General features: G+C 36.1%; 2 protein-coding genes across 2 annotated transcripts; both read left to right on the top strand.

Moving 5' to 3' along the window:
- Window positions 1-819: 819 nt before the first annotated feature.
- On the top strand, window positions 820-3777 carry LOC105451499 (vang-like protein 1). Its single transcript, XM_011691982.1, has 4 exons — window positions 820-1166; window positions 1397-1991; window positions 2082-2240; window positions 2372-3777. Exons 1-4 carry the CDS (start codon window positions 1033-1035, stop codon window positions 3206-3208), a joined length of 1725 nt encoding a protein of 574 aa, XP_011690284.1. The 5' UTR covers window positions 820-1032; the 3' UTR covers window positions 3209-3777.
- Window positions 3778-6585: 2808 nt separating this feature from the next.
- Window positions 6586-12295, top strand: LOC105451498 (membrane metallo-endopeptidase-like 1). The gene is made up of 18 exons (XM_011691981.1): window positions 6586-6931; window positions 7540-7652; window positions 7807-7968; window positions 8109-8192; window positions 8313-8527; window positions 8707-8904; window positions 9216-9326; window positions 9416-9557; window positions 9650-9764; window positions 9899-9992; window positions 10116-10289; window positions 10553-10653; window positions 10787-10845; window positions 10920-10971; window positions 11203-11270; window positions 11331-11464; window positions 11765-11932; window positions 12033-12295. Exons 1-18 carry the CDS (start codon window positions 6909-6911, stop codon window positions 12204-12206), a joined length of 2187 nt encoding a protein of 728 aa, XP_011690283.1. The 5' UTR covers window positions 6586-6908; the 3' UTR covers window positions 12207-12295.
- Window positions 12296-12330: the final 35 nt, after the last annotated feature.

Genomic DNA, 12330 nt, shown 5'->3' with positions numbered 1-12330 from the left:
CGAAATCGCGCTGGGTGTGTAGCCAGCCTAAAGCCGGGAGCACATGAAATGCATAAAACCCGTATCAGACTTTGACTATCAGACTAACGATTGAGATTGAGATTGTAATGGAATTTGACCAATTAAAACAAAGTTCACTAAATTTGAGATTGATTTTCTTTCTTCTAATTGGTTAAATCCCAATTCAATCTCAATCTCAATCTTTAGTCTGATATGGGCTTAACAAAGCATAAGCATTTAGCATAGCATAAGCCCGCTGGACCAATGAGCAGCCAGTATAAAGTCGCCATATTGATTTACATAAGATTCTTATTGGTCTAGCCGCCTTATGCTATACTTATGCCGCATTTATGCATTTCATGTGCTCCCGGCCTAATACGGAAACGTGTAACTAGCCATAAGCGCCATAAGCGGTGCCCTCTCTATAGATAATTCATGAGCATGGGTCTCCCTCGGCGCGTAATCGCGGGGGATAAAATTCCCCTAGAGACGCGACCGCAGCAGTGTTTTCAATCGCAGCAATTACTCCGGAATGTGGTAGCACGGCTGTGCTCCGAGCCGGACGGAGGGGGTGGGAATAATAAAACGTTAGGCGTGTCGGCGTCCGTTTTTTTCACGCGTGCGGCTCCGAGGGTCGCGGTTTTCGCCGATCGCTCGACGGTACCGGTCTCACGTCGCACCGGCGACGGCGGCGACCGGGTCCCCCTCCCCGTCCCCGCCACTCCCCTCCTTCTGCGGATCGTCTCGGCCGGATAGCGGAATGTCAAGGGTGCACGTGACCGCGACGACGCCGCGACGCTCCGAGTATGCCTGGACCGTGGACGCGCGGCGATAGCGTGTCTTGACGAGGGGGCAAAGCGGCAAAGCGCGCTTTGGCGGAACGCGGCCTGGACGCGGAGGTGAGGCCACTCGTCGCGCAACCCTCCTCCCTCCGCGGTTGCGTCGCGATACATGTGTACGCCGTTCGAGTCCGCGCGCACGAGAGGGTATGCTCTTATGGGGTAGCGAGCGGACGGTAGCCTTTGTCGTGGAATGGAGACGGAGAGCGTAAAGTCCGGGGCTAGCGAGCATAGCCATAGCCACCACAGCAGAAGCTCCCAGAAGCATCATCGTTCCCACGGCTCGCAGAAGCAGCATCACAAGCAGCATTCTCACCGCACCGCTAGGTATACATATCACCTGGATAAGTTTCACCTTAATCGTCCTAAAAAGATCGACGTTTTAATGATTCTCCGAACGTGTGTATTTGTGCGTACATACGTGTATACAGTTATACGACTGAAACACTGGCGAGTTATTTCCATCAATGACTAAAATTGTGACTGCTGAAGATCTTGTGATTTCTCGTTTTTATTTATTTATTTTTTTTAATCTTCTGTAATTTTCTCTATGACAGGAGCAATCGAAGTCAAAGGAAGGAGAGGCAGAATTTGGACACTAGCGAAATGGCTCCGTTTCAAACGACGGTGAACGTACGCGGGGACAGCGTGGATAACATGGGCCAGGAGGTGATCGAGGTGCAGATACTGCCGCAGGATGAGAATTGGGGGGAGAACACCACCGCCGTCACCGGCAACACCTCGGACAGGTCGGAATCGACCGAGGACGTGAGCCACTGGCCGAACGAGGCCGACGGCACGTTCGGCTCCAACTGCAATCGCTACGTCGGCCCGATCGTGGCGATGATACTCGGAATAAGCGCCTTCCTTAGCCCTATAGCCATGGTCATTCTGCCTAAGCTGGGATTCTTTCCCGACTCGACAACGGTACTGACGATGCAGCAGAAATTGCACCTGCTGTCCTGCAACGCCGAGTGCAAGGGCGAACTGCTGGGATTGGCCTTCAAGCTGGTGCTACTGGCCGTCGGTAGCTGGGCGGTGTTCCTGCGTCCGCGCACCGCCACCATGCCGCGCATATTTCTATTCAAGGCGGGAGTGCTGCTGCTCACCACACTGTGCATTTGTACTTATTGGCTTTTTTACGTTGTACAGGTAATAATATAATCCTTGGACCCCGTGATTCGCGCAGCCATTCTTCGCGAATGTTCGCGTCGTTGCTAAAGTGCTCCCGATACTTTTCAGGTCACCGAGAGTGCTAAGACTGTTGCCAATGGCGAAATAACAGAGTACAAAAGTTTAGTAAATTACGCAGGTACCCTTGCCAATACACTCCTATTTATACATTACACCGCAGTGCTCCTTATCGAAGTTCGTCATCTACAGCCTACGTTTTATCTTAAGGTGCGTAAATGTTTTTGATATTGGTTACTCAGTCTGATTGCAACATGCATTTTGAATTATATATATATATATATATATTTTATATATTGAATTTTATATATATATAATTGGATATTTTTTTTTGTTTACAGGTCGTTAGATCGCCGGACGGTGAATCGAGATCTTACGCGATCGGCCAGTTGTCGATACAGAGAGCAGCCGTGTGGGTTCTAGAGAAATACTATACAGAATTTCCGATTTACAATCCGTACTTGGAGAGGCTGCCGGTCCCGAAGTCCGGTAGGAAGCAGTCGAGCTTCAAGTTCTACGAGGTCGATGGTGGAGTGACCGGCGGCATGCAGTCGCGCGGCGGTAGCGGGGACCGGGCGGTCCTGGCGGCACAGGCGCGTCGCCGTGACTCCAGTCACAACGAGCGCTTCTACGAGGAGCACGATTACGAGCGACGGGTGCGGAAACGCCGCGCGAGACTCATCACCGCCGCCGAGGAGGCGTTCGCGCATATCAAACGTTTGCACTCCGAGGTGGACTCCACGCCGAATCCTGGGCCGATGGACCCTATGGAGGCCGCGCAGGCGGTGTTTCCCTCCATGGCGAGAGCCTTACAGAAGTACTTGAGAATCACACGGCAGCAGCCGCGTCATTCCGTAGAATCTATTTTGAACCGTCTCGCCCGGTGTTTGGCACAAGACGCGGCGCCGCGCGCCTTCCTCGAACCGTTCTTCGCCGCGAGCCCGGTGCTGTCGAACGAGAAGGAGAGGCAAAAGCGATCGCATCACTGGGCTCTGGTGTGCGAAGGCGAGCTACCCTCTCGCCCGATTGCTAACGGTTGTGAGTTTCAGCTGAGACAGGGCGAAGTGGCGCTTCTGTGTACTGCGCATAGATTACCGCATTTTAATCTCACCGAACAATTGGCGCATCCTAAATCGAACAAATTTCTTCTGCGTTTGAACTCGGAGACCTCCGTTTAAGATGCTCGAATAAAGTTCGGAGTAAGTTTGTTCTCGGAGGTTTAATGAAATTAAATGAAACTATATCCCAAGCAAATGTGCTTGAACAGATATTTGGCACAAATGATATTTTAGTCGAGATGACGTTTGATATAAAATCTTCCTGGGGCGAGAGTACTGTTGGAGACTTTATTTTGCGCTGAAAATGAACATGATAGGCACTAAATTTTGCCTCGCGCGGGGAATATTTTTTAAACATTATTTCGATTAAATCTCATTTGCGTCAAAAATATGTCGAAATTTTCACGAGATCGAAGGATAAATCTTTTTAGAATATTATTTGAAACTTCTGTTCACGGACTGTTGTATAACAATATAATAGTACTTAGATAATTCTAACACGATAGACTGAGAGAAACACGGCAGTTAGGAGAATAATTCGCCAGTCGCTTTCTTCACAACATTTATGATATCATTTTCTTCGAGAAAAAAATCACAATGACGTTAATAAGTATCCATACTTCTGAACATACCTTTAAGTAATTATTATGGAATAATAATTAATTTGTACTGTAATATAAAATACTCAGTTCTTTTTTACATTAAGATATGTGCATGCACATACATATATTTATTTATTCCATCGTATTGCATATCATGAATTGTATATATGTACACCTTAAATATATCGAAATGGATTTTTAATGTGTATATATACACATACTTATTTTGAAGCGAAATATAGATAGACTAATTTTTTTAGAACGATAGTTTGCCCGATAATAACTATAGATGTCGAATTCATTCGGACTCGTAGTATATTTTCGCTTTTATATATAATACTTTTGAATAAGTACTGTATATAATGTTGAATTTTTTTCTTTTATTACATAAATTTTTCTCTTGAAAATAGAATTGATACAGTATGATTTGAGGAAAACAAGGTATAAATCAAGTAAACGATGTTTTTTCTATTTTAGAACGAGGACAAATATTTCTTTTTTATCTATTACATTACAAATGTATTTTAAACTTTTCTGAAATAGTTTATAAGAACGACTCCAAATGAATCCGATATCCGGTATAAGAGATTGAATACGAATAATTAAATATTCATAATGACGTTTACATTAATTAATACGCATTCCTAAGTTTGTAAATCATGTTCGTAGTATCGTACTTTCACGAAGAAGATAATTATGCTTTAAATATATAAAATTTATACATATGTGTTCATACGCATATGCGCACATATAGCAGCACACACGATTCATATATTTCGTATATTTGTTAAAGGAAAAACACGACACTCATATCTTGGTATCCTGTGTTTTGCAATGTAACGGTACGCACAGTAAATATACTCGATATTTATAGCCTTAATTTTTGTACTTCAACGTTTGTATTTTGACGTTTTCTTTTATATTATGTTTATTTTGATATAGATGTTTATTATTAAGTATCATATACACACGAAAGATGAATGAGAATTACTAGATGATAGAAATCAATATGATCCTCTGTTAAGTTTGCTCTCTTTAATTTTCATTGTACTAAACATTTCTGAGTTGTGATTAGATAAGAATTATCTTTCATTAATAACTTATATCTGTACACATATCTGTACACATGCTATATGCGTTTAAATTATCCTCTTTTTGTTTACTCTTAAATGTTTGCTAATAATAATAATAATACAGAAAAAGCATTACGAATGTTTTACAAATAAATTTTGAAAATAATTTTATGTGCTAGTCAACTTTTTCTTATTGGATGTTATACTTATTATTTAATTGCAGTTTTCCGTCTTCCTACATTTCTCAATTTGTAATCATTGTAATGATTATTCAACGCAAACATTTACGAGTAAGCTGCAAAAGTAATTTTAAACATGAGTGATTAAATGCTTGGACTACGAATAGACGTAATAATATAATTTATTAATTAAATCTCATTAATTAACATATCTCTTGGCGCGCATTTTCGGAAGAATCTAAGCGCATTCTTCTATATTATTTGATAAAAATATACAAATTTGCAAAATTGCGTAACATGTATATATAGCAAACGGAAAAATTCTATGATTGGATTATATGTATATATTCATGCAAATCTTTTATCATTGGATAAACTATAAAATATAGCTTGAATTACAAGCCTAATAAGAGAAGAAGCCAGATTTTATATCGGAGTTGTTGAATTTTTTTATCGCATTCCGAGATTATATGTCGTCATCATCGTAATGAGATTGATAAAAAAAATGTAAAAATATAAGTTTCCTATAAGGAGATAAGCTTTCCGAGAAAGCATACAAGTTTATAATAAGCACACGTGGTCTTTATGCTTGTATAATTTTTTCACTGATATCGTACGCTTCGCTACATTTGTAAATCTTATAAGACAAAAGTAAATGGAAAACATCTGGAGTTTTTTTAGGCTGCGCTAGTTCGATGGACCTTGACTTAAAAAACATTGGAGGAGATCAAGAATATTTTGTTTTATAACTTGGAATTATTATGAGTACTCGTATATATTTTTTACCACCGAACTTTTGCTATGGATGTCTTTTTTTATTTATGTGTGCTCGTGATGACTGTGTACTATTTGAAAGACGAAATACATTTGATGTATAAAATAAAATCTCCTTTTTCTTTCTCAAGAAATCTTCCTTAATATGAAAATTTTATTCGGAAAAATTATTGCAATTTCTCTAGCATAGTATTATATATTATAGCAAACAATAAATTTATGTAAAATAATAAAAACATTCACAAAATTTGTGTTATAAAAGATTTAATTATCTATAGAATGTATTGTATATATGAGTTACAATAAAGAATTGGTATGTACGTTTAAAAATATGATAATCAATCCTTGAAAATTTCAAGATAAAATTTGAGGATTATAAAAAATTCAAAATATCCAAAGTAGAAAAAAAAAAACAATACTTGAAAAAAAATACAACAAACTAAAAGTATAGTGTAGTAGACTGGAAATATACCGAGGCACAAGATAGTTTCAAACTAGATAACAAAAGAATTATAGACTTATTAGCTCTCCCTCCTCCTATAAGCTCTATTATAGCTTGTTCATTTCGATAATGGAAGCTAATGTTTGAAAAACTGAAGTTGAGCACGTAGCTTGAATAATAAGAACTTAGTTACAAGTTATAAGTTTCTATATTTAACAGAGTAAACATAAAATTTATTCATTATTTTATATGCAGTTAAAAGATCGAAGTTCTACTCTGTATATATATATAATTGCATTAAAATAATATAGAAAGATATAGAAAGATATTTGCATTAAAATAAAATTCTGTTTTGGGAAAAATCCAAAATGTGATTTTAATTAATTGAACAAAAAATATATCCGGATAAAGACTTCATTTAGTATGCATAATATTTATTGCAAATATAACGAACGTCAAACGTACTTAATATTTGGACAAGTGTTTTGCAATATCGTGTTTTACGTATAAATGTTTTTATGTGCAAAATGAGTGCATCATTTGAATAGAATTGTGTAATGCTGTTAATATCTTATCTGACCATATATCTTTCCATGACTATTATATTGGCCAGACTTTTAAGTAGGCTGCTTTCTTGTTCTTTTGAACAAGTTCTCCATCAAAGTCTCCATCGGCGGAGTGGTGTTATCGTTTCAGTACTATATATATAGTATATGCTTCCAACTTGAAGCATTTCTTTGAACCACCATCATGCTGACACATCGTTTCTTTATGTAAGATATGAGACTTTTTTTACATATATAACATTTATTTTTAGTATAATAATAAATTAAACACTTGCATATTGTTTATATAATATAATAGTATATAATATATTATATATAGTATAATAGAATAGTAGAATATACATTAATTGTCTATAAAAAATGTATATATGTCTATAAAATATGTTAATTTATTGCGCATAATATTACACGGCCCTATGCGTTATAAGATATTAAAATATATACAATTCTTAATATAAAATTAATTCAGAAAATGTATAGCGAAACGACAGTTGCTAGATCTAATATTACTGTATTATTAGACCTGTAATTGTGCGTTACGTACGTTATACTTCCCGCATTTGCAAAAGGAAATAAACGTATAATTAAGCGATAAAAAGAACAAAAGGAAAATAAGAAAGATATAAAAGTTTAATTTCTATAATACTTATAATACTTATAATTCTATAATACTTATAATTAATATAATATAGTTAATATATAGTTAATATAAAAAACAATAAATTAAAACATACACGTCCTGATAACAGCAGATGATAATCACTATTATTATTTCCTAATTTACAGTACTTTTTGTTTCTAAAAAAATGTTATAGAGCTTTCTTGGTGGCCGCAACGTGTTCGCACGTAGCGTTCGCGGCTCCAAATAACAACTATGATACAAACCAGGACTACGAATTGTGCACCACGCAAGATTGCGTGAACGAAGGTACGCGTTTAAATTCGTCATCTTGTTACTTCATAGATTATTCTGTGTTCATAAATTATTCTCATCGCTTTTACGATGTGTCATCCCTTTTACGCTATATTACTTTTACGATGCGTGACTTATTTCGTAACGTCATCTTTGTTACTTTTTATAGCGTCAAGGATCTTGGATTATATCGATCGTACGATTGATCCTTGCGACAACTTTTACAAATTTGCTTGCGGCGGATGGGTACAGAAGAATCCGGCAAACGTGTCGTATCCGAGAATTAGCTCGCTGTCGATCATGAGTCTGAAAACGTTAGAAGAAGTTAAAAGTACGATATTGTTTAACTGTTATTTATTGTTCCAACATTGACGATGTTATATAAATTCAATTATTTGAATTATTACTCTGATTCCTATAATTTTTGCTGCAATTTTTACGAATTTGCGATCGTTCGTTTATCGTCTGCAGAAATCGTCGAAGGTGCTCCTGAACCAGACGATACGGTTTCCTTAAATAAAGCGAGGAAGGTATACAACATGTGCATGGATACTGGTACGTGCAACAGCGCTACAAAAAAAAAACAGATCGATTAAAACGAGTATTTTTCAAATTTGAATACCGGAAATTCAGGAGAAAGATGGAAGAGAAATCGTTCCTTTATTTCACTTTCAGAGACGCTCGAGAAGGTCGGAATCAGTGGCCTTAGAAGAGTTGTCAAGATGAATGGTGGCTGGCCAATAACTATGACATCTAGGGAATGGAGATGGAAAGGATATAAAATGTGGCAACAAGTTAGCAACTTGTTGGAGAAAAATATGTTATACAACGGCCTTTACGGGATAACGGTGTCGGTAGACGAAAAGAAGTCGGACACCAACATCATTACAGTACGTGCATAATTTATATTCTAAATATCGTTTTGCTATATTAGAAATTTTATGTAAATATACAACAATACACAGTAATTGCAAATTTTCCCACTTATTAAAAGAAAACAGGTATTTAGAAAAAACAACAAAGCGAACAAAGAAATCGAGGCAATTGGATAAAATCAATATTTTTTCAGATCGTTGAACCTGACTTCTATGCTCCGCGCGACATTCTGATCGGTTTTGAAAAGAACCTTGCGGAGAAGATGGAATATAAATCTCTGATCGAAAAAACTGCGAATATCTTTATAGAGGACCGAGGCGTGCATATCAACTCTGAAACGCTCAGTCTGGACGCGCTTGATCTCGTGGATTTCGAGATTGAATTGGCTAAGGTTGCAATTGAAATCACCGCGTAGTCTAATTTTCAGATTGATCTTGTTTCTGCAACGATAACATGTGTTTCCAAATTCTTTTTCTTTTTCTTTTTTTAAGATTTCTCTTTCCCTTTTCCGGAATTTATTTTTTTATTTTCTGAGATTCCTTTCACTCAATATCTTTATACCGCTAGAAATAGCTTTAACGATTTTCACAATTATAATCATTATATCTTGCGTTCTATTTTAACAGAAATAAGATTATTTAGTCAGTTTAACGTAGAAACGTCAATCAATTGAACTAATTTGATTTGTTTTAAAATCCGCAGCTGACATTGTCTCTCGAAGACGCTAGAGATGTCGACAAAACCTACAACTTGTTAACGATTCAAGAATTGCAGCGGGCGTATGATGCGCAACATCCAACAAAAAAGAGCAAGGTTGGTTGATACTTTATATGTTTAAATTATTACACAAGTTATATATTATTTATATCATTTAACTTGCACTTTATATATTTTCGTTATAGATAAACTGGCATTATGAAATTCAAAAATTGTTTGCGCCAGAAGGAATTGTAATCAAACCATCTGAGAAGCTCGTCGTTCAGGCGTACAAGTATCTTACCTCTCTGGCGTCCCTACTGGAACGAACAAACAGTCGTACTATCAGTAAGATTATCAGAATATTCCAGTCGTGTAAAGATGCCACAAATTTTTTTATAAAGAATTTTTATCGTCACGATAACGAAATTTGATTTCAGTAAACTACATGCAATGGACTCATATCAGAAATCTATTACCTTACACCAAAATTACCGAACCAATCGCCTATCGCCTTGCCGCTCATTTCAAAAACGAGAGTCCGGAATTGACAAGGTATTATGTTATCATTGTTGTTGTTGTTATAATCTTTTGTGAGAAATGATATGTTAAGTTGGAAAAGCGACTAATATAGCTATTAAAGATTTTTCTATAATAAAGCTAATGTTAATTAAATGAACTTTATCAAGGTGGAAGAGTTGCTTGAATAAGGATGGCAATTTACACACAGCTATCTCACAGAAGTTTGCCACCAAATACGTGCAGCTCGAGAATAAAAAATACGTGAGTTCTATTAATATTTACAAATAAGAATTAAACATAAATATGAAAACGAATAAAACTGATTAAACTATTTAAACTTGATACTTAACTACTGAATTGAAATAACTGAATTATTCATTTTAGATCGGCGAGATAATCAAGGATATCGCAAATGTCGTTCGCGAGCAAATCACAGCGTCCACTTGGATGGACGAACCTACGAAAAAGGTATCTCTTGAGAAATTAGATAGCATGAGAGAGCAAATCCTCATCCCCGAATGGTACAGCAACGAAGCTATTGATAAATATTACAATGGTGTAAGTGTATTGATGACAATAATATTTTATAAATGTGTAAGCAACGAATGACAAAAATATTGAACTCTTTTAACATTCTTTTTTAAATAATTTTTAATATAGAATTGTTATTGCTATAAATAGATTATTTTCTCTCTCTTTCACACACACACACACACACACACACACGCGCGCGCGCGCGCGCGCACGCACGCACGCACGCATAAAAATTTTGATTTTGTTATAAAACAGTGTATGTTGCTAATCGCGCTCATTTGTTTCAGTTAACTATCACTTTGGATTATCTCGAGAGTGCAATAAATAAAATTAATTTCGACATCAAAAAAGTTTTACAGAAACTGCGCAAACCTGTTGATAAAAACGAGTAAAGCTATCACAATTCTTCTTTAATTTATTATAATATTACGTATTTTTACAAAAAAATATTACATAATGTTAAAACAATTTTAATAAAATAATATACACGAAATTAAGATGATAATTATTCTTTTTTATAGATGGCTTATGCAACCGACGATTGTAAATGCTTATTATGATCCATCTGGCAATACAATTGGTAAATGTTAAGAAGTACTTACTTATATTTTCTTTCGAATAATCCGAATTGTATTATTAACTTACCTCTTTTAGTTATCCCTGCTGCCATAACGCAAAATCCCGTATACGATAAAAATCGTCCTGCGTAAGTATTTACGTGAAAGATACGTGACATAATATGTTACACATTGTTATTTTCAAGAATTAATAAATTGCATTGAAATAATCCACATATTATATTATATAAATTCAACATCATACGTTCAAAAAGAAATTTCTATTAAAAATTGCAATGTGAATGTCATTTTTTGCAATTGTTTAATTTCTTACTTTATATAATTATTTTCTTTCTAATTTATATATAATTTTTCGTCAGGTTCATGAACTACGGAGCACTGGGAGTTGTCGTCGGACATGAAATAAACCATGGCTTCGATAATACTGGTATGTAATTTTCAGCTAGACTTTTGACGAAATATCGTATGTATAATGTACATTTTGCAGGTCGTAAGTACGACAAAAACGGCAATGCCATAGAATGGTGGACGCAGAAAACTATAAACAATTACGAGGAGAAGGCACAATGCTTTGTCGATCAGTACAACGGTTATTTGGTGCCAGGTCTGGAAAACGTTTATGTAAGCATTCGCGCATAATAAAAAGATTCTAATTTATTAAACATATATAAAAAATATAATTAAATGTTATATAAATTTGTTTGAAGCAAGTAACAATCTTGTTCAGCAGAGAACAATTTTTATCTTCTAGATTAAATCTGTGTGTAATTTTTGATCATTTTCGTGTTTTTTAATATCTTATCAAATTTAATATCTTATCTTTAAATCTTTAAATACTTTCTAAAGTTTTTTTGCGTTACTTAAAATCTCTCTTTGCTCTTGATCATACTAAGTTTTTTCTGAATCATCTGAATTTCGCAGGTGAATGGAAAATTGTCGCTAGGAGAAAACATCGGCGATTCCGCTGGTCTCGTAGCTGCATATTATGCATATATGGCCAGAAAAGCGAGACTGAACGAGTCTGAATTGCGATTGCAGGGATTGGAGGACTACAGCGATGCTCAAATCTTCTTTATGGGTTTCGCGCAGGTAAAGTGTCGGCGACATGAAAACAAAACGTTAAAAAAACCGTTCGATGGACGATCAAACTTGAATATTGGAATTGTTAGCAACGATTTAATTCTTTCAGGCGTTCTGTCAAAATGCCACGCCAGAACAAATACGATTGCTCCAGACGGATGAGCACCCAATGCCGGAAACGAGAGTACGGGGCAGTTACTCGAATTTCCCTGAATTCTCCAAAGCTTACAATTGTCCAGCAGGAAAGGGAATGAATCCGGATAAGAAATGTAATTTGTGGTAACGGAAACGACGGATCGACCATAATGTGAAATGTGAATAATTATACAATTTAAAATTTTCATTTTTTGAAGTAAACGACCTATTAAAACATGTAAAATGTATATAAAACATTGTAATAAAATATT

The sequence above is a fragment of the Wasmannia auropunctata genome, unplaced genomic scaffold (genome assembly GCF_000956235.1).
Source record: "Wasmannia auropunctata unplaced genomic scaffold, wasmannia.A_1.0 LD336050.1, whole genome shotgun sequence".
NCBI classification, from domain to species: domain Eukaryota; kingdom Metazoa; phylum Arthropoda; class Insecta; order Hymenoptera; family Formicidae; genus Wasmannia; species Wasmannia auropunctata.
The sequence above is the reverse complement of the archived record's forward strand: the minus strand, read 5'-3'. Positions and strand labels throughout refer to the sequence as shown.